The 21745-nt window shown below is 44.1% G+C and overlaps 3 protein-coding genes across 4 annotated transcripts in view; 2 read left to right on the plus strand and 1 right to left on the minus strand.

Moving 5' to 3' along the window:
* Nucleotides 1-1915: 1915 nt before the first annotated feature.
* Nucleotides 1916-13999, plus strand: PPP1R14D (protein phosphatase 1, regulatory (inhibitor) subunit 14D). Its single transcript, XM_006883006.1, has 4 exons — nucleotides 1916-2170; nucleotides 13430-13513; nucleotides 13703-13735; nucleotides 13934-13999. Exons 1-4 carry the CDS (start codon nucleotides 1916-1918, stop codon nucleotides 13997-13999), a joined length of 438 nt encoding a protein of 145 aa, XP_006883068.1.
* A 1376-nt stretch (nucleotides 14000-15375) lies between these two features.
* Nucleotides 15376-20840, minus strand: ZFYVE19 (zinc finger, FYVE domain containing 19). 2 transcript variants are annotated; one of them, XM_006883007.1, is made up of 11 exons: nucleotides 20787-20840; nucleotides 19337-19458; nucleotides 19136-19189; nucleotides 18677-18795; nucleotides 18436-18581; nucleotides 17785-17893; nucleotides 16613-16822; nucleotides 16180-16259; nucleotides 15775-15873; nucleotides 15537-15652; nucleotides 15376-15454 (listed from the first exon to the last, which is right to left on the minus strand). In XM_006883007.1, the coding sequence occupies exons 1-11, from the start codon at nucleotides 20838-20840 to the stop codon at nucleotides 15376-15378; spliced, it is 1188 nt and encodes a 395-aa protein (XP_006883069.1). The 2 variants fall into 2 exon arrangements, with proteins under 2 accessions (XP_006883069.1, XP_006883070.1); XM_006883008.1 differs by lacking the exon at nucleotides 16613-16822.
* A 337-nt stretch (nucleotides 20841-21177) lies between these two features.
* Nucleotides 21178-21745, plus strand: part of DNAJC17 (DnaJ (Hsp40) homolog, subfamily C, member 17) — a 57242-nt gene continuing 56674 nt past the window's right edge. Inside the window, exon 1 of the mRNA XM_006883010.1 lies at nucleotides 21178-21283. Within this exon, the coding sequence (XP_006883072.1) occupies nucleotides 21206-21283 (78 nt within the window). The 5' untranslated portion in view covers nucleotides 21178-21205. The remainder of the gene's footprint in view (nucleotides 21284-21745) is intronic.

A 21745-nucleotide genomic window follows, 5' to 3' on the forward strand; every position in this document is an offset into this window, starting at 1 on the left:
GACTAAGAAAATGGTATGTAGAGAGTAAAGGGGTTATGAGAGTTAGTGGGAGTTAGTTTTTCATGCCTCCTATTGTTATTAGGTGCTTTTGAGTCCAATATGACTCATAGTGACCCTATGAACAAAAGATCTGAACCTTGCTCTATCCTGAGCAATCTTCATACTTCCTGACACACAAGAGCCCATTGCAGAAGTCACTGTATCAATCCATCTGGTCAAAGGTCTTCCTCTCCTTCACCAACCCTCTACCCTTTCTAGCATCATCTCCTTCTTCAAGGAATATCCCCTTCTAGCAACATGCCCAAAGTATATGAGGTAAAGCCTCATCATTCTTGCCTGCAAAGAATACTCCAGCTATACCCTCTTCAAGATGTATGTCTGTTCTCTTGGCCATCCATGGGTTGTTCAGTGTTCTTCTCCAACACCACAGCTCAAAGGTGTCAATCCTTCTTCTAGCATTCCAATTCATTATCCAGCTCTCAGATGCATAGCAAGTGATTGGAAAAACTATGGCCTGAATCATACGCACCTTAGTCCTCAAACTGACATCATTACTCCTCAATAATTATCCTACTGAATAGAAAAGAGATATTGTCTAAAAATCTCTTAAAAATTCAAACAGATAACTGGGCTGCTCCTTGGAGGCAAGGATTCTGAGGCTTTGTCTGACATACTTTGATCATGTTATAAGGAGAGACCAGTCCTTGGAGAAGGACATCATACTTGTGAGGGTGGAGGGCAGGAGCAGGAGGGGAAGGCCCTCTGGGAGGTGGATTGATTCGGTGACTGGGGCAATTGGGATGAGTGTGTCGGAGACAATGAGATTGGCACAGGACAGAGCAGAGTTTAAAGCTGTTGTACATAGGGTCGCTATGAGTCGCAAGCGACTCGACCTCACCTAACAACAACAACAACAATAAGTAAAGGGATAATGATGACCATAGGAATATGAAAAAACAGAAACTATTGGTGATGATTACCTCTAAAGAGAAATCTGGTGAAAGGAGAGAATATTTCATTTGTTTTTGAAAAGTTTAACTTTCTAAAATTAGTGTGCTTTTCTGTAATTAAAAAAATATTTACAAAAGACTAAACAAATGAAAATACTCTCCCTTTGGAATATAAGTATGTCTGAAGGTGTAATAATTGGTATAGTTTAGGTCTTTAAGTTTTCTCTTTCTAGTGTCTGGAAGAACCTGAATCAGGGAGGGTCATGTGACATAAAACATGGCTTCCTAAACATGGCAGACAAGCACACACGGCAGGCAGAGGAATCTCTCCCTTCATATATTCCTAAAGGCAGTTCATATTTAGACACAAGAGAGGACCAGAGATCATCAACCCTCCAATCTAGTCCGCTAGCCTGAAACTCTGCCACTCTCTTACAGGAGCCCCTGCAAGCCAGGGACCTTGCTTTTTAAGTATCTGTCTGACCACAGCTTCTAGAGGTCCAGAGTGCTCTGATCCCAGGAAGATGGGCTGCAGAGGGTCTCAGATGAGTGTGACTCACTTTCTGTTCCAGGGCCAGCCATAGGGAGCATCACTGGGAGGGAGCCCTGCAGCTTCAGAACCCAAGGTCCTTTCCTCTTCACAGGGCATTCCATCTATTGAACTTTGCTCACTTGTGGTTAATATTACTTTGGGCCCCAGCAGCAGCAGAAAGGGAGGCTCAGGCACAGCTCTAGAGTGCCGCTCGCTGGCAGCTAGCAAGTAGGAGGCCTGGAGACTGGCATTCTCAGCACAAAGGCCTATTAATCTTTGACCCCCTGCCCCTCCCAGGGAGCTTTGTCCCTCCCTGTTTCTTTCCATTCTTCCCTGCTGGCCTCTCCCTCTGTACTCTACCTTCTCACTTCCCACAGTGGCCTTGTCTTGACTGGTGATTTTCCCTGAGCTTCTTGCCCAAGCCAACCCATCCATGCTGTCTTCAAGCCCTCCTTCCTGCATGTCTCCCAACCCAGACAGGGAGGACTCAAGCAAAAAGGTCCACTGGGCTTCTGGGAGGAGAAGGACATCATCCACAGACTCAGAGTCAAAGTCACACATTGACATCTCCAAATTGCCCAGGTCCCGGCGACCTAGCAGGCTGACAGTGAAGTATGACCGGGGGCAGCTCCAGCGCTGGCTGGAGATGGAACAGTGGGTGGATGCACAGATTCAAGAGCTCTTCCAGGTGAGTAACAGTGTGTACAGTGGGAGGAGAGAAGGGTGGAAGAAGATGAGGGGTCTGGGATCAGCCAAAGAGTGGCTGGGAGAAATTGTGCAGGAAGATCCCTACCCCCACCCCAGAGGAACTGGAGGGCTGATGATGCAAGCTGCTTCCATGGTGATCAAGAAAGGGGGGAAGAATGAGCAGAGGTTTAGAATTGAGATCCCTACCTCCCTGGTCTTGACTTGACCTTGAACTCTCATTTATGATCTATGCTAGATCTTTGAACAATTTTCTTAGCTTCCTAATCTAGAAAACAGAGCTGTGAACGCCTGCTTTATCCCCTTCATAGAACTCTTTGTGGCTTAAATAAGATAGGAGGGAAAATGTTGAAAAGTGTAAGTTATTAGACTACTTTGTTCTTTAAATTTTTAAATGTCATTGTTTTTGAGGGTATGCACAAGCAAAACACAGAACAATAAGGGTATTTTTCTTTATGCTTTTATTCACTCCCAACCTTAACATGCTTAGAGCTGTGACATCAATGTACTCGCTACCAACCAACCATATGTAACTATTTAAATTAACTGAAGTGTAATAAAATCACAATCACCCTAGAGATGTTTTAAGTACTTCGTAGCCCCATATGGGTAATGGCCTTTGTGCTGTCAGCACAGGATATAGAACATTTCCATCATCTCAGAAAGGACAAGGCTGAATGGAGAGTGTTTGAGTGACCAAAAGGCCAAACCTGTTACCACTGAGTCAATTCCACCTCGTGGTGTTCACTTGTGGTATGAACAGAACTGAATGCATAGGATTTTCTTGATTGTAATCTTAACAGAAGCCAATGTCCAGATCTTCCTTCTGATATGCTGTGGAGTGGGTGGATGGGTGGGTTTGAACAGTCAAAGTTTCAGTTAGTAGTGGATTGCCAACCATTTACATAACCAAGGTTGAGGGACCTACCCTACTTGGCCTTGACTTCTCTTCTCAATCCTCTCTTCTTTTCCTAGTTGGGGAAAAATTAAGTCCTTGGCCTTTTGTTTTGAAAAGTGGCATTTCTTACTTAGAAATCCCTGGGGCAGGCTCTTAAGGAAGTAACAACTACAGATTAACAGTAGGACTGGCATTTTGAACACATAGCTATGTGCTAGGCACAGTGACAAGGCTTTAATGCATTACTGCATTGAATCTAGCCCACGCTCTATTAAGTAGGTATTGTTGTACAGCTGAGAAAAGGGTGGCTTGGATATGTTGGGAGGCTCTGACGGCATAGTTGGTAGTGGGTTGTGCTATTAAGCTCCCAGCTCTTTGACTCTGCCATTGCAATTTACAGTCTTGGAAACCCAGTGGAGAGTCGCTATGAGTAAGAAACCCAATGAAAGGTCACTGAGAGTCAAAACTAATTCAACAGTAAGTGAGTGTGATTGTTGAGAATCTTATGCAAGGTCATACAACTAGAAAGCAATAGAATCAGAAACTAAAGCTGAGCCTCTGGCTCGTTTATAGAGGCTGAGTGTTTATTCTTGTATCCAATAGTTCTTGAGACTCCGTCTCACATACTTTGGTCATATAGCCTGGAGGGGCTGGTCTTTGCAGAAGGATATGGTGTTTGGAAGGGTTGAGGGACAGGGCAGGAAAGGAGAACCCCAGATGAGATGGATGGACACAATTAACTGGGCTAATGAGGGTAGGTGTATCAGAGACAGTGAGATTGCCTTAGGATAGAGCAAGGTTCAGAGCTATTGTGCATAGAGTCACTATGAGTCACAGCTGCTGGAAGGCACCTAACAACAACAACAATGGCTCTCCTTACCTGAAATACATATTTTAAAAAATGCCTCTGTTCCACCACAACTGAATCTACAATTTTATGCAGAAGAGGGCAGGCATTGATTTCTTTTACAAGTTTCACAGTTGATACTGACATGTGGCTGGGATTCTTTGTCCATCAGGAGCCCTCCTCCTTCTTGACTTAAGTCATATATTTCCTTTTTTCTTTGAGGAAGCCAGGACGTATGGGTAACAGCCATGTCAATAGTTCTGTGGTTGAGAGAGGGAGCAGAGGCAGATGTGGCCCAGACAGCCCTGAAGCTTACTTGGTCATGTATCACTTTGGTCCAGGTGTTGACCATGTTCCAAGCAGCATCCTGAACTGACTCACTGAGAGTGTGGGGATGCCTTGGAGCTGGATGCACAAGAGACATGTTTTCTTGTCCTGTGTCTGCTCTGACCTTGCAGAACACCTCTACCCTGCCCTTTGCTCTTTCCAGAGCCTTCTTTCCTTCTTCACAGAACTAGTTTGAATTTCAAATTCTTGTGCTCTTTCTTGACAAATCTCATATTTCAAACACTTTAGGGAGCAAAAAAAAAAGAACCTCTTTCATGCACCAGACATTTGTCAAAGAAACTCGTTTTGTAAGATTAAGGCAAAGGGGGGGAAGTGTACAGTAATAATTCCATACGTTGGAAAACAGGACATGTGAGAGTACCACTCCCATGCAATGACTGGAATAAAAGGCTTGGCCTGTGGTTGCCATGGCAATTGTCCAAAGGTGCCAGGTGGCGGTTTTCTCCCAATCCCTACTCTTTTCAGCAGGAAGCAGCAGAGTAACTGGGGAAGTCCCAGGTAACTGGTCAGCTTGGGCACAGGTCAAAGAAACACAGTCTTCACCCTTATCTTACTCTAGTTTTAACTCCATAGAGCCCTCACTCTGTTCCACCCCCACTCTGGGAATGAGATTAGGATGCTTGATTTTACTTGGTTAGTTTAGTGGGACCCAGTTATCCCTTGTTGGACAACTCTACTTTTCCTTGGGTATGCACCCTTGTTTGAGGTCCTCCAAAGAACTAGGTGTAGGGAATACAAATAGAAATGGAGGTCTGGAGCACCTGTTGTCCAGATATGGAAATTAGACTTACTTGTAAGCAGGAACTTAAAAACCCAAGAATCTGAATCTCTCCTATTTTTTTTTTTCTTCTTGTGTACTGTTGAATCATATCTGACTGTCACAGGAGGAGATTGCCCCTCCTTTTCCAGCGGACCATCTGGTGGATTTGAACCGTGTGCCTATGGGATTGCGGTGCAGAATCTCGCCTATTTTAAAGAGACTTTTGCTCAGCGAATGTCATCCTTTAATTATTGTTGTTAGGTGCCATCCAGTTGATTCCAATTCCTAGTGACTCTATGTATGTACAATGACATGAAACAGTACTTAGTGGGGTTTTTTCCTGACCTTTACTTAACCATACTTCTCCAGGGACTGATTCCTCTTGATAATATGTCCAAAGTACATGAGATCAAGTCTCACTGTCATTATTTCCAAGGAGCATTCAGGTTATACCTTTTCCAAGAAAGAATTGTTACTTCTTCTGAAAGTCTATAGTGTATTTGTTATTTTTCACCACACCATTATTCAGACATCACTTTTTATTTGGTCTTTTGTCCTGTTCAGCCTTTTGTACATTATAAAAATCGCATGGTTAAAAAAAAAAAAAGAAAGAAAAAGAAAATAGCATGCTTCAGTCAGGCATACCTTAGTCTTCAGAGTGAGATCTTTGCTTTTAAATACTTAAAAAAGTTCTTTTTAGAAGATATGATCAGTTTAAAACATCATTTGAGGGAGCTCTGATGGCATGATCTGTAGGCCACGTTTTTCACTAATGTTGTCACTGCATCTTGGTCTTCTTTCTTTAATATCATCAATTCTTAATCATCTGTGACATGCTGAAATGGTTGAACATCAACCAATTTCCTTTTTGTTTTCTTTACCGACTCATTTTGATACAGTGATTTTGTGTTCCTTCCATCTTCTTTGGCTGCTCTTTAAATATTTTGTCCACAGAACCCTTCATTATTGTAACACCAGGCTTGATTTCTTCAGTTATTTCAACTTGAGAAATGTAGAGTGTGTTCTTCCTTTTTGGTTTTATAACTCTCATTTTTTTCACATTTCATTATAATACTTTGATGTGTTCTTACACCACCATTTGAAATCTTTTAAGTTCTTTTACTTCACCTTTAAAACATTCATATTAGCTACATATGTTCTTCTTAAAGTTTCAGAGTCTCTTCTGACTCTAGTTTCATTTTTATTTTCTTTGCCATCTTTTTAATGACCTTTTTGCATTCTTCATTTTTTATATCTTTGATCTCATTCCACAGCTTATCTGATCTTTGGTCATTAGTGTTCAAGGTGTAAAATCCATTCTTAAGTTGGTCTCTAAATTTGGGTGGGTATACTCAAGGTTGTACTTTGGCTGGAGTGGACTTGTTTTCATTTTCTTCAGCTCCATCTAGACCTAGCATATGGACTGGACAATTTTTTAAGATTACAATTACACAGATGTTAGACTGCTTAATAAGATTCCATAGGTCACTAGGACTCTATTCTGTTCTCTTAGTCACTTTCCTGACCCTTTCCCACCATAGTTCATTTTAATTAATATCTCTTGCTGTGGCTTCAGGTTCAACTAATGTTTTCTTCTATAAAGACTCATCTGCTATTTTTTGCTGATATGCATTCCATTCAGTAAAGTTTTCATTTAAAATATTGTGTTTTTCTGGGAAAAAGGATTTGGTAATGACATGTCAGATAAGGGAGTTATATCCAGAATTCATAAAATACTTGAACACCATAACAAGATAAAAGTAAATAATCCAATTGAAAAATGGGCACAGGATATAAACAGACACTTCACCAAAGAAGACATTCAGATGTCCAACAAGCACATGAACAAATGTTCAAAATCCCTAGCTCTAAGAGAGATGCAAATCAAATTAACTATCAGATATCATCTCACCCCAGTCAGAATAGCAAAATTCAACAGAACAGCAAGCAGCAAATGCTGGCGAGGTTGTGGAGAAACTGGAACCTTTATTCACTGTTGGTAGAAGTGTAAAATGGTGCAACCACTGTGGAAGGTGGTATGGTGCTTTCTCAAAAAGTTGCAAATAAAGATACCATTTGACCCAGCAATTCCACTACTGGGGGAATATACCCCAAAGAGACTATAACTGACACCCAAGCAGATATATGCACACCCATGTTTATCACGGCTTTGTTCACAATAGCAAGGAGTTGGAAACAACCCAAGTGCCCATCAACAAATGAATGAATAGAGAAGCTGTGGTATATTCACACAATGGAATACTATGCTGCATTAGAAAACAAGGAACTCATGCAATATTATTCAAAATTAATATCCCTGGTGGAGGACATTATACTGAGTGAAGTATCTCAGTCACAAAAAGACAAATACTGCATGGTGCCACTGTTGTAAAACAGGACTGGCATTGGGGTTGGGGGGAGACTGAGAAAGATGGGTTCAATAATGTATACTGCATTGAAACAGATGAGGGAAAAACTGTTTAAAAGGAATATGCTATTAGGTATTTTTGTCATGACAGCATCCAGAGCGAAGGCTGCATAGTGGAGTCGGCCTGGGAGGAGGGATTGTAAAACAATGAAATAATTTTTCTTTTACTTTTCTAAGAGGGGAGTGTACTGGGGGGAAGGTTGGAAGGGGAAAATAACAATGAATGAATGGAAATCCAAAGTCTCTGTAAATTTTCATTGAAATTAATAATAAAAGTATTTTTAAAAATATTGAGTTTTTAATCTCTAGGTGTATAATTTGGTTCTTATATCTTCCATTTCTCTCCTTAATAATGTTTTCTTTGTCTGCTAATTCCATCAATTCCGGGTCTGTTCTTATTGACTGTTTCTTTTCCTGTTTATGGATCTCTTTTTTCCTTCTTGACAAGATACTTAGTTGGATATTGGACATTGAAGATTTTATGTTATTGAATAACTGGATTTTATTGTCATTCTTAAAGAAGTGTTGAACTTTGTTCTACTGGCAGTTATTTGTGAACAAGCTTGATATTTCTGAGGCTTATTTCTTCATACTTTATTAGGTTGAATCTAGAATATCCTTTAATCTAGGCAACAGTTTATATCATATTCAAGTATAGTTTCTGAGGTCTCTGCTGAACTCTTGCGTGATAAATCATGATCTCCATTCTGGGTTGGTCGAAGTTTGATGATCGCCTAAGCCTGTGTGAGGTCTGGGAATTGTCAATTTAGTGTCCATTTTTCTTTACCTGGCTCTGTGTGAAGTTTTACCCTATGCATGTGCATCTTCTGATTCAGCAGACTTGAGGAAACCTTTATGCTGATCCTCAAAGACTTCTTTCTTTTTCTTATTATTATGTGTGTGTGTGTGTGTGTGTGTGTGTGTGTGTGTGTACACCGTCAAATTGGATCTGACTGGTAAAGGAGACTGTCCCTCCTTCTTCAGCAGAGGATCTGGTGCATTTGAACCGTGCTCTTCCGGGATTGCAGTGCAGCTTCTTGCCATTAAGCCACCAAAGCTTGCCTAGAGATTTCTTTCTTGTAACTCTGTTTTCTCAGAACTTTGTCCTGCAATTTCTGGCTCAAATTTTATGAACTCTGAGTTCTGTCACAGCAATCTAGCAAGAACTTGGTGCTGTAATTGGAATGCCTCTCTCTCATCTTTGTGGTCTGGAAATTGCTTCTAGAAAGAAATCCTGGGTAATTATGGACCCGGTCTCTTTTGTTTCCCTTTCCTTTGAGATCACAGTCCTGAGTTTTTCTTGTCCAGTGTCTGAAAACTTGTAAACTTTATTTTGTCTAAATTTTTAGTTGCTTGGCTCAAGAGGATAAATCTCATTCCTGTTCATCTGCCTTACGCCATTTATGAAAATTAGCTCAATAGCTAAAATTACCTAAATAGCTAAAATCAAACAATTCTTTGAAGAAAACAGGGGTAAATTTCAGGCCTTGTATTTGACAATGGACTCTTAGATATGACACTGAAAGCACAGGCAACAAAAAGAAAACCAGATAAATAGGACTTTATGATAATTAACCTGTGCATTTGGGGCACATTTTCAAGATAATGAAAAGATAACCTACAGAATGGGAGAAAATATTTGGATATAATATATCTGATAAAGGTTTAATATCTAAAATATATAAAGAACAAGAAGACAACGCAACCAAAATCAACCAAACCCAATCTAAAACAAACCAATTTTAAGAAGGTTGTTTTTTTGTTTTGTTTTTTTCAATTTTAAGAAGTTTTGATGACTCTCACCAGATGCTCTGCTGGAAAAGGAGGGGCAATCTCCTCCTGTGCCAGTTGGATCTGACTTGATGGTACACAACAAGGAAAAAAATAGTTCTCCAAAGAAGATATACAAATGGCCAGAAGCATAAATACACGAAGATGTTTATCATTGGTCATTGCTTTTGCTTGATGCCATTGAATTGGTTCTGACTCACAGTAACCCTATTGACAACAGAACTAAAGACTGGACTTGCACCTTCCTCACAATTATTGCTGTTTGAGTCCATTGTTGAGCCACCGTGTTGGCCCACTCTGTTGGGGATTTTCTTCTTTTTCACTGATTGTCTACTTTAACAAGCATGATGTCCTTCTCCAGGGACTAGGCCATCCTGATAGCATATCCAAAGTATGTGAGGCAAAGTCTTGCCAGCTAGTGTAGCTGTACTTCTCCCAACACTGATTTCTTTGCTTCTGCATTCCATGGTATATTCAGTGTTCTTCACCAACACTATAGTTCAAAGGCATTAATTATTTTTGTTTTCCTTATTCAATATTGTGATGCAATAGATTGATTGTTTAAACCTATTTTCTTAGCCATTGATTTTTACTTTCCCATGGCTGGGTAGAACTATACTAATTATGTGAATGAGGTGAATAGGATTTTTTTGTGGGGAACATGCATACAAGGTATGTAGACTACTAATGAGGAGATTGATGTCCATTTGGGCTAAAGACAACTACATGAGAAAGAGGTGGACTGAGATTGAAATATAGACAGAGCAGTAGGAGCAGCTGCTGCTGCAGCAACAGAGGTGACAGAGAACTAGAGACTGGTGTGGGACAGACTTGAATGAGAACTGCTGCCCTACAGAGCCAAAGCTGAGAGCTTTGCCCAGATTTACAGGAGGACTGGAGGAAATGCCATAATTGGCCGGACTAAAAGAGCTATGTAACACTGGCCCAGAACTGCAAGGCTGAAGGTCAGAGGGGCTGTGAGCATACCAGAGAAGCTGTCTGGAGAGAAGAATTGTGTCCTGTTTCTAATCTGAATTGTAATCTATTACTTTCCTAATAAACCCCATAGTTGTGAGATTGCCTGTGAGCTCTTTGTGGCCATTGCAAAGGATTAGTGTAGCAAGTAGCTTTGTGGCAAGAGAACTGGAAGGATGGTTGATGTTAAAATGGATAGAAGTAGGTGTGGAAGTGTGGGAGGGTCTGACCTCATAGGACGTGGGCTTTTGTGCTGCTGATGTTGTGGATGGGGACTGTTCCTTCTTGCAGAGTTAGTGGCAGTCAGGCATGGTCACTCCTGTGCAAGAAACCCTGTTTTAATTGTTCACCTTTTGCATGCATATGAAGCAATTAAAAATGTCAAGGCTTGGGTCAGGTGCACTGTTGTGCTCAAAGTGACATCTTTGAGGTGGCAGGTCTGGGGAAGGGGCAGTTGGCACCATGTCTGGGCATGAAGGTGGTAAGAAGCCCCCGAAACAGCCCAAGAAGCAGACCAAGGAGATGGACGAGGAAGATAAGGCTTTTAAGCAGAAACAAAAAGAACAGAAGAAACTCGAGGAACTAAAAGTGAAGGCCACAGGCAAAGGTCCCCTGGCCACAGGTGGAATTAAGAAATCTGGCAAAAAATAAGACTGAGGCAATGATGAACCTTACTTCTGTGCCTTTTAAAAACATCTGGATTCTGTGCTGTAACATCTGTTGCCTCCTGTAGTTAAAAAAAATATGAAGTGTTGTCTTGGAACCTCTTGTACATTTAAGAAGAAACTTTGTGAAACAGTGAAGAAGAAACCCTATGATGGTCCATCTCCAGTTCTTACTCAGCCATTCCGATCTTAGCTGTGCAGTCAAAGTAAATGCAATCCAGAATCCTGTCAAGCCAGTCAGAATCTCCTCTTCATTCTTTGTTATGTTCAGAATTCTGTACCACCTGGAATTAAACCAGCTCATTTGAGGAGAAAAAAAAAGTGACATCTTTGTTTTTTCAACACTTTAGAAAAGTCCTTTGTGTGGCAGATTTGCCCAATGCAGTATGTGGTTTGATTTTGTTTTTAAAATATATTTTATTATTTTATTATTTTTTTTGTGTGTATCATCAAATTGGATCTGACTGGTACAGGAGGAGATTGCCCCTCTTTCTCCAGCAGAGCATCTGGTGGATTTGAACCACATACCTCTGGAATTGCAGTGCAGCTTCTTGCCACTTGGCCACCAGAGCTCATGATTTGATTTCTTAACTGCTGTTTCTGTGGACATTGATTATAGATCCAAGTAAAATATAATTCTTGATAACTTTAAAGTTTTCTATGTGTGTTGTACTGAAGGATGTAGTCTTTGATCTTCAAGTCTTCTTTACTTTTAGCAAAAATGGTTATCTGTATACCATAGGTTATTGATGAATCTGCGTCAAATCCTGATGCCATCTTCTAAAATTATTTGCTCAGCAAATAATTGAATAAATTTTTGAATGGATACAGCCCTTACACACACGTTTTCACATTTTAAACTGTGCAATATTCCCTTGTTCTATTTGTACCTCCACATTTTAGTTTATGTACAGGTTTCACATAAGCACAATTAATCTTTTGGACTTTCTATTCTTTACAGTGTTATCAATAATTTGTTGTGATCTCTACAGTGAAATGCTTTTATGTGGTCAATAAAATAATTTGTCTTGTTGTGTGCCATTGAGTTGGAACTGACTCATAGCTGACCCTCCAGCAGGTTTTTGGAGACAGTTAATTTCATGGGAGGAGACTGTCCATCTCCGGCAGAACTGCTGGGAGATTTGAGCCCTGTGCTTTTGGGATTGTACTGCAGCTTCTTACCACTAGGACTTTAAATCTCCCTATTTCCTTGTTGTTGTTAGGTGCCTTCAAATTGAATATGACTCAAAGAGACCCTATGAACAGCCAACCTGTACTCTGGCCATCCACATAGTCTCTGGCACACTAGAGGCCATTGTTAAAAATCACTGTTAATTAATTTCATGGAAGGAGGGGGCTTGTTTTCCTTTGCTGACCCTCTATCTTTCCAAGAATGATATCCTTTTTGAAGGAATAGACTCACTCACCTAGCTACATGTCCAAAGTATGAAAGACAAAGCTTTGTCATCTTTGCCTCCCAGGAGCATTCTGGCTGTACTTTCTCCAAGACATCTTCATTTGTTCTCTTGGCAGTCCATGAGATAGTCAATACTCTTATCCAGCACCATAACTCAAAGGCATCAATTCTTCTGTGATCCTTATTCATTGTCCCGCTCTCTGATAGCAAGCACATTACTGAGAAGACCATCGCGTGAATCAGGTGCACGATAGTCTTCAAATTGACATCATTACTCTTCAGCCTTTAGAGAGGTCTCTGTCAACAGACTTTCCCAGTGGGCTATGTTTCTTCATTTCCTAACTACTGGTACCAAGGGCGTTGGTTGTTGATTTAAGGAAGAAATCATTGACAACTTCAATTCTTTCTCCATCTATCATATTTGTCTTTCAGGAAATGAAAATCTAGACCATCAACAGTGGAAGGAGTGAGGGAGGATGTTGTTGTTATGTGCCATCATGTTGCTTGTGACTCATAGTGACCCTACATACAATAGCTCTGAATTTTACTCTATCCTGACCAATCTGTCTTCCAACACACGTACTCCCATTATCCCAGTCACTGAGTCAAGCTATCTCATCCAGGGTCTTCCTCTCCTGTGCTGTCCCTCCACCCTTCCAACCATGTTTTTACTTTATATACACTGTGTTGTTTAACTTTCAAATAATGTAACTTTTAAAAAAGCTTTGTCACCAGCAAAGTTGTTATGTGCCATCACATGAGTCGCCTGTGACTCATAGCGAGCCTTAAGTACAGCAGCTCTGAACCCTACTCTATCCTGAGTGTCTCACTGACTCCAACACCTACCTTTATTACACTAGTTACTGCACTGACTAGCAATGCATGTCATAAATTTTGAAATGAAACCTTTTTTTAAAGAACCTTAACACCACATAGTAGGTGTTCGGTGAGTACTTATCAAATCCAAGAATGAATGAATGTTTTGAGTAAGGTGAGGAAAAGGACAGAACTTGAGAAGCAAGGGGAAGAAGGGTGGGAGGTGAGTGTGCCCCTGGCTGGTAATCCCAGTACCAGCTGCTCAGGCCTCTGATATCTATTTTGATTCCCAAATAGGATCAAGAAACCCTTTCCCAGCCTGAAATTGACCTGGAGGCTCTCACAGATCTATCCACAGAGGAGCAGAAGACTCATTTAGAGGTTGGATGTGGGCCTGGGCCCTAGACCCAAGTGATGTGGGGTTGGAGATGGGCTTGGATCAAGGGGAACCCAAGAACCTAGGCTTTGTCTCATTGAGTGGGATGAGAACCACTTCACAGGTGAGAGAATCCCTGGGGGTCTGGGTGGTGCTATGACTTGGTAACCAACTCTCTATTCTCTACCATTCAGGCCATTCTCCAAAACTGCCCTCGTCCCACAGAGGTAAGGGATGCTCTGCTGGTCTAGACATAAGCCTAGGCCAATGAGGGAGTGGAGGAATATTTTAAGGAAAGACTTGGCCCTTGGGTTTTTATCTGCTTCCCCAGTTCAGGAAAAATGAGGTCAAGGGAAATTAGAGAAGGCAGGGTGATGAATGGGAATAACCCATGTCTTAATCTCACCCATTTTTCTCTTCACCAGTCCTTCATCTCTGAGCTGCTCAGTCAACTCAAGAAACTCCGGAGATTCAGCAGGCCTCAGAAGTAAGCTTCGTGGGACTACCTTTGGCAGCCTCAGCACTGTCCAGGCCTGCCCTGAATGTCTGGATCCTGGAATGTGGAGAGGAAAACAATTCCTTGGAACAACAAGGAAGGACATTTGGACACTCCTAGTGGCTGTATAGTCACAGCTAGTTCCTGTCAGCTGGGCTTTCTGGGAGCCAGACATGCTGTTACCCAATGATTTCCTTGGCAGCAGACAAGTGGATAAAACTTTCAGGAGACCTGAATGGAGTGTGGAGCATATCTGTGTTGAATGACACAGGGAAGGGGAGGGTCAAACAAGACATTAGAAGGCCAATATCCTGAGTCACCGGGAGTAGGTTATGCCCACATAACTCATTTGGTCATCCATACAGGGATTTAGAATTTAAAAATAAAGGTCATAGCTCCACCCAGAATTCAAGCTGATTTAAGACTCAAGAGAGTGGCTGATTAAGACACCAAGCATTTTGGCATCACCAATAGGTGCCCAAGTGACAAAGACTCTAGAGGGAAGGTAACAAGAAAAACCTATCTGTATTTGGAGAACTCAGCGAAGGCTACAGCTTATTTGACTTCCATATGCAGAAGGCCTCAAGCTCTTTCTTGAGCTAGGTTTAATCAGAGACAGAAAAAAAGGAGAGGCTATGCAGAGTGTAAAAGGTATAGGGTGAGAGGCCAGAGGCTGGCAGTGGGGGCCTTGCTGGAAGGTAGACATGAGGTCTGAATGGCAGCCAGGTGGAGCAGGTGCCTGGAAGATGGGATCCTTCGTGAGCAAAGCAGCAAGCTTCATGAGGCAGACCCACAAATTTCCTGCACACATGTTTAAGTACCAGGCAGGCTAGAATTCTAAGGTGGTAGGGCTCATGACTAAGCTAGGTTGTTCAGAGCAAGAAGCATAGTTCAATTCAGTAGAATGAATATTCATGTCTACCAAGAAAAGGCCAATTGATCAGGATGGGACTGTTCCTCTTCCAATAGCTTAATCTTTTCTCTCACAGCTTCTCACAGACTAAGGCCTCATAAGGTGTAAGAGATAAGAGATGCTGCGTGCAAGGAATCAACATACTTTATTAAATCCACTAAGTGCCATGGAGGGACCCTGGGTCCCTTGAGCCACGTCTCAGGGCTTATCCTTAGTTTATTTGATTCTGTCCATATCATGCTTCTCACTTCCAGCTCTAGGACTCCTGACTCTGCATCCTTCTGGCTGTTCTGGTCATTGTATCGAGGACAGCATCTTTCCTCCTTCCAGGAACACTGAGGTTCAGGAAGGGGTGTAAGAGCAGCAGACCTGCCAATGCCAGCAGTCTCCCATCAGATGCTTTGGTCTGGGCCTGGCATTCGTGTCCCAGCCTGCAGGAACAGTGGACCAGGGTTTCCTCAGTGTTCTCGGCTTGCTCGTGGTGGGTGATAAGCAGATGTCTGGTGCTCTTTAAGCTCAAAGGCATCGTGGCCTTCCCTGTAGAGGGAAGGAATGCATTTCAGGGATCCCAGCCAGCCCTTGAGACCTCCCAGGCCCACAGCACACTGCCTACACCCACCTGAAGCAGCGGGCACAGTAGAGGTCTCCGTCACAGCCAGTACAACGCAGGGAGGCATCCTCATTGCAGATGCAGCACCAGGGGAGCTCCTCTATCTCTGTCTCAGGCTTGGGGGCCTTAGTCTGAGCCATGGGATAAGGAAAGAAAGTTAGGTAGTTAGGAAAGCTGGGGTATGGGCAGTCAGCAGGCAGGAAGGCTGTGCTGATGGCTGGGATACCTGTGTCAAGGGCCTTCTCACCTCAGGCTCTGCCTTGTGTGGCTGGGCCTGGGGTTGGCTGGCTGGCTCTGCAGGAATGTTAAAGCCACTTGCTTCATCCAGGGCAGCTTCTTCAGTTAGCTGTGGACACAGTGAAAAGTTACAAGGCCCTGCTCCGCCCTTGGGCACCGCCTCCTGGCATTTCTGCACTCTCTGGCCTCAGTTTCTCAAGTCATCTTTCTTGAGTTGCCTGTGGCTGCTGAGCCCTCATCTTAAAGAGCCAGGGGCAGGCCAGGGGCACAGAAGCAGAGAGACCCCAGCTAGAACAGCCGCTGCAGAGTGACTGTGGCCCAGTCCTAGAGGGGAGATAGGGTGAGCAGGGCCAAGTGGGTGTGAGGTAATAAGACACAGAACAAGGGGTGGTCTGGTGGGTAAGGCAGGGCCTACCTGCTGCATAACTCTCTGGATGGCTGTCTCCTCATCTTCATCATCATCACTGTCTGGGAGGCGATAGTCCTGGAGGGTCACTTTTGGAGAAGGGAAGAGTGAGGCTGAGAGATTTTAGCTGTCTGTACTCCTACCCCCAGAAGGCTGGCGTGTAAGAAATCCTCTGCAGCCACTCTAATCACCCTCCCCTGCAGGGGTATCACTGAAGCACAGGGCTGAGGAGTTAAGAAGCAGCACAGAAGCCTCAGGACATGAAAGGACTGGGGTCCCCTGATTGATTTCTCATCTATTGCTTTGCCCCAGGAGCCCCTGATGGCCTTCCTTCCACAGAGCTTAATAAATCTTTGACCTGAGCTTTGGCAGGGAGCACCTATAAAGGTTGGGGAGGCTTTGCCTGATAGACATGCATGAACAGCTGCCCTCCAGGCTCTACCTCCATCAGGGTCCTGCCCCCGCAGCACGGCCAGCCGCTTGGCGAGAGCCAGGATCTTCTCCTGCCTCGTGTTCTCCTCCCTCAGCTCAACTGCTGCCCTGGCCAGCAGCCTGCTCTTCTCCTCCTCCACAGACCAGGCAGCCTGCTCTGTAGGATTGGCACCCTGGCCTCCTGAGCCACCCTGGTTGAGGTCATTCTGGATAGAGGCAGCTGAAAGGAGTGAGGCAATCAGGGAGGCAGAGACACTCCAATTATCTCTTGCAGAAAAGACTGAACCCATTGCTCAACTTTTTCTTTTCATTATATGACATCAGTTTCTTCTCAAGCACTAGCTCCTGTGGTTTATATTACAAATGACATGCTATTTCCTTGACTTTTTTCAGAAGTAAAATACTAATAATCTTGTGTACCATCGAGTTGTTGTGTGCCGTTGAGTCGGAACCAACTCATAGTGGACCCTCTAGCAGGTTTTCAGTGGCAGTAAACCAAATCAGAGACTGCCCATCCTCTTCCTACAGAGCAGCTGGTGCATTTGAGCCATGCCCCTTTGAGACTGCAGTGCAGCTTCTTACACTAGGCCACCAGAACTCAAAATACTAACAGTCTTGGAGCTATGTCCCCCAACCACATCCACTCCAACTTCTGGATATTATTTTTATAGTAGATGTCCCACAATCTGATAATCACTGCCCTGTTAGCAGTAAGACAAGGCCTGGCCAATCTCTTTGCCATACAGGACTGGGGTTAGCATTTCCCAGGAGCAGCAAGGAGAGGGCAAAAGCCTAGGTCTTGCCTGTCACTGGGCAAGAAGGATTTCACCAAAGCAGGTGACATGGCTCTGACATGGTGATCTTCAACTTAAGTTTCAGAATTAAGTGGGTTTGAAATTAGACAATTTTGGTTTCAAGGTTCTCCCACTCAGTAGCTGTTGACCTTGGTGCTGAGCCTGAGATAACATACCTAATAAAGAAATCAAAGAATGGAGACTGACTCTAAAGCTCATACACTTAACCACTAGACTTTCAAGGGCTCCCCTCAAGGTAAACAATAAATGATAGTTCTTAGTTAACTGTTCAGAATTATATTCATCTCCCTGAGTGTGGGCAGCAGAACCTCTTCCACTTGGGCAAAGAGATGAACAGGTCCTTGGGGAAACCAGGTAGAAAGGTTACCGGGGCCTCTCCGTTCCAAGCTCTCATCAATAGCCACCTCAGCTGCCAGCTGTGTCAGCAGATCCTGCGCCTGCTGGATGTGGGTCCTGGTGTCTGGTGTCTGATGCACCTGTCCAGGGAAGGGGACAGAAATGGGAAGCCACCAATGAAGCCCAGAAGTAGTCTAGGTTGGGGGAGGGCGGGTGCTAAAGAGTTCTCAAATCCCAGAGTCCCAGTACCGATTGGAGCTGAGTCAATTCCAATTTGCTGCGACCCATGTGCATCAGAGTAGAACTGTCCAGAGTTCTCAATGGTCGTGATCTTTAAGAAGCAGAGCGCCAGGCTTTCCAAGGTTCCTCTAGGTGGGTCTGAGCCACCATCAGTTTGATTAGCAGTTGGGTACTTAACCATTTGTGTCAAGGAGAGTAAATCAGAGCCCATATAATCTAATGGGTCTGGAGATACACAACAAGACTGGGTTGATACATCTTTTCATGCTCCATCCAATCCTGCTGCTTATTCCTGGTTTCCTGGCCAGGCAGCATATCTAAAGATTAGGGGGTAGGGGTGGGTGACTTTGCCAACTCTGCAAAGTATATACCTGTACATCTAACTGGGCATCTGCTCGGTCATTTCCCAGGGTCTCCCTTCCATCTAAGCCATGGCACTTACCAGCTGGGGTGTCTGAGAAGGTGGAGCTCTGCCCTGCAATGTGGCAAGCCGTGCCTCCATCTCCTGGGTAGAAGGGATGGAACGCTGGGGGTCATCCCTAAGCGCAGCCAGCCGGGCTTCTATCTCTGCCTGTGAGGCTACCATCTCTGCAAATGGCATTGGAAAAGCCTTGTAAGAATCAGAGGAGTCGAGTCGCCAGACAGTCAGTGTCCTTGAGGCTCCCCTGCCCATCCCCACTCACTGGGCTTGTTCTCCTGGCGGAGTCTTGCCAGGCGCTCGGCAATGACCTGGTCTTGTTGGGTCAGTCCCTGGCTTCGGGGAGTGCCAGGCTTCTGCTTAGCTTCTAAAGCTGCCATGCGCCTATAAGACAGAGATTCTAGCTTAGGGAAAGAAGAAAGGAAGAAGGTACCCATTTATTGTTTCTTATTCAGATAATTTCTGGGCATCTAGAGGGTAGGGTCTTCAACGCAATATTCTGTTGTCCTTGCTTATGTTGCTTAGCAGCTCTGCCTAGCTCCAGCAGAGAGGGAGCACAGTCTAGCTTAGGCACAAGGCTGATGAACTGCTTTCTAAGCCCAAAGGAGAAATCGGGGGCCTTAGAGAGAGGTATTCTCCTGATCCTGTGCTCAATCTTGAGGTGGGAGAAGGGTCCTACCCTGATGGCTCCTTTGTTCTCTCTCCATCTTTCTTCAACACTTACTTCTTATAGTTCTGGGGTGGTGACCACTTGGAGGTGCTGGCTGAAGTAGACCCTCTATAGGGAAGAAATGTAGTGTTAGAGGTTCTGCCACCCTTCCAGGCATTCCCCCTACTTTTCCCCACTCCCCATTTCCTCCTCACTTGGGCTAACCCTTGTTCACAGAGCATGCCTAGCTGGACCCTGGCCATGCCAGACTCTTACCTAGTCAGGACCTCATGGCACTGCTTGCAGACTTTGTGCTGAGTGTTTCCAGCCCGGGGCACTGCTGCACTGAAGCTGAGGCAGCCAGAACAGAAGGCCCGGCCACAGTTTTTACACCCGCACTAGAAGAAATATAAATCAAGACGATATACTTCTCACCTCCCCCTGCAGACTCCATCCTGGGATTCTTCAAGTACATAACGAGGGGATGAGACTGACATTGTGACTCATTGTCACTCATCTTTTCTAGGAGGATGAGGACTAAAGCTCCTAAGGTCTAGGGAGAGACATGTGCTGAGTCTGGAGCAGTTTCTCAGTCTCTTATTTGAATAAAATAAAACTTCATGCAAAATTCCTAAAGGCTTTGTCCTCTGGGCTCAGTTCTCTGACACAGGGTGTAGGAAGAACAAAGGCAAAGCCTCATGCTTCAAGTCATTGACTCTTCGGCAAAAGAGAATCAGAGAAAGCATAGGACACATGCCTTCTCTGCTCCTGTAGAGTAGGAGGGTGGCTGGCCTCTGGATGAGTGATAACAATGGCCTCTATTTATTAAGCACTTACCATGTGCCAGGCACTCAGCTCAGTATTAAACATTCATCTGACTTAAATCTTCATTAATTTACACTAAATTTACTAACCTGTGAAGATCACTACTTCCTGTCTCTATTTGAGATGGAGCCAGATAGATTACATGAGTTTTCTAAACCCAGGCCATCTTTTGAACAGGAAAGCAGAAATCCAAAACTGAGGCTTAATTTTATACCATTCTATCTCTTTGCTGTTAGGTGCCAACAAATTGACTATAATTCATGAAGACCCTAAGAACAACGGATCTAAATGTGCATCATTCTCATCATCTCTGATATGTTGAGTCTATTATTACAGTCACTAATTTATCCCATCTGGTTCCCATCTTTTGATCAGATATCCTGGCCATCGCAAGGCACAGGATGCCTACTCTGAAAGCTTGGTAAATCCTTGAGGACATGTCTTTGCCATGGCGTCCTGGGGCAAGAAGAAGGACAGCAGTCCAACTCTAGAGATCTAGGAAGGGCAGGTGCATGATGAGAAAGAGTTAATGTTAAGTTTGATGAAGAGTGATCACTGGGCATTAAATAAGGGAGTACTGTGGAAAGGTTTTGTGAAGAGAAGAAAACAGATGTACACAGTAAAAGTGTAGCTTTCAAAAAACAACCGCAACATGCTTTACAGTTTATAGGACACTTTCACCTCCAGATCTCAGTAACTCTTACAGCTTTTTTAATGAGAGGCAAAATATTAACTCATTTTTCGGAAATGGAAACCAAGGTTCGGCGATTTATCAAAACAACTGAGCTGGAAAGAGGCTGAATTTGGTCGAAAACACTTGTTTTAGGATTGCAAATTCTGTGTATTTCCCTCTACTTGGTTACCTCCCCGACCCTCCAGCATCCGGGGAGAAAAGACTCGCCTCCTTCTTGAAGAGTGTGAACTTGGCTGCGCAGCCGTAGCACCTACTATCCATCTTGACTCCCGATGCAGTATGATCGGCAAAATTGAGGTCACATTGGCAGACTAAGGACCCTAGGACACTCCCAACATTGCACTGCCCCACGATACCACTCGCCCATTCTGGTTGCAGCCTTTGGCAGGGAGTCTTAACACCGCTCCGGCCCAAGATCGGCCCAGTAAGAACGGTGATTGCTGGGAGTTGTAGTTCACTTGCGACTGGCCATCCCCTTCTGATTCGGTTCAGCCAGACCCAGAATACGTCAACTCCCAGAAGGCTTTGCGCCAGTCCGCACGCTCGGAGCAAGCAATCCCCGGGGAGTTCCGCCACGCACTTGGTCTCTTGGGAGTTGTAGTACCAAGTGTGCAAGTGTCGGAACTATGGCGGTGACCAAGGAGCTTTTACAGATGGACCTGTACGCGCTGCTCGGGATCGAAGAAAAGGCAGCAGACAAAGAGGTGAGAATGGTGGCAAGGAAAGCCAAACCTGAGCGGTCTTCCCTGTCTAACTACCTCGTTCACAACTGGCTCCCACTCTCCAGGTTCCACCCGGCGCTGGGCAAGAGCCGGGGATGTGAGGAGGCGACAGTCTCCGAAGATGGGGCTCCCAAAACTTTCCTGAAATTCTGAGGGCCTCCAGGGGTTGAGGGAGCACAGGGAACTCCAGGCCGCGTGACTGTTCCCGCAGTAGCCTTTATTGGAGAGACCCTGAAGTGAGCCTGTTAGGGACCCTAGCCTGTCTTTCGCGCCTGCGCAGGCTCAGCTGCTGATTCCGTTTGTCTCCCCTGTGGTTGGAGGTGCTTCATTCACTTTCGCTGGAGGGCTGATTCAATCCCATTTAGTGTCTTGAAGAATCTAAAATACCAGACCTACCCCACTGCCACGGAACAGCTGGTGGATTGTAATCACGCACTTTTTTTT

This window comes from Elephantulus edwardii, unplaced genomic scaffold (genome assembly GCF_000299155.1).
Source record: "Elephantulus edwardii isolate Elephantulus edwardi_28Jun2011 unplaced genomic scaffold, EleEdw1.0 scaffold00026, whole genome shotgun sequence".
Lineage (NCBI taxonomy): Eukaryota > Metazoa > Chordata > Mammalia > Macroscelidea > Macroscelididae > Elephantulus > Elephantulus edwardii.

What these genes read in the sequence shown, in the direction of transcription:
- PPP1R14D (XM_006883006.1), top strand. Translation starts at nt 1,916, where the DNA reads ATGCTGTCTTCAAGCCCTCCTTCCTGCATGTCTCCCAACCCAGACAGG. An exon ending in AGATTCAAGAGCTCTTCCAG is followed by an intron (nt 2,171 to 13,429) that starts GTGAGTAACAGT and finishes ATTCCCAAATAG; the next exon opens with GATCAAGAAACCCTTTCCCA. An exon ending in ACTGCCCTCGTCCCACAGAG is followed by an intron (nt 13,736 to 13,933) that starts GTAAGGGATGCT and finishes TCTCTTCACCAG; the next exon opens with TCCTTCATCTCTGAGCTGCT.
- ZFYVE19 (XM_006883007.1), bottom strand. Translation starts at nt 20,840, where the DNA reads ATGGATAGTAGGTGCTACGGCTGCGCAGCCAAGTTCACACTCTTCAAG. An exon ending in CCGCCAGGAGAACAAGCCCA is followed by an intron (nt 18,582 to 18,676) that starts GTGAGTGGGGAT and finishes TGCCATTTGCAG; the next exon opens with AGATGGTAGCCTCACAGGCA. An exon ending in GGGGCAGGACCCTGATGGAG is followed by an intron (nt 16,260 to 16,612) that starts GTAGAGCCTGGA and finishes CTTCTCCAAAAG; the next exon opens with TGACCCTCCAGGACTATCGC.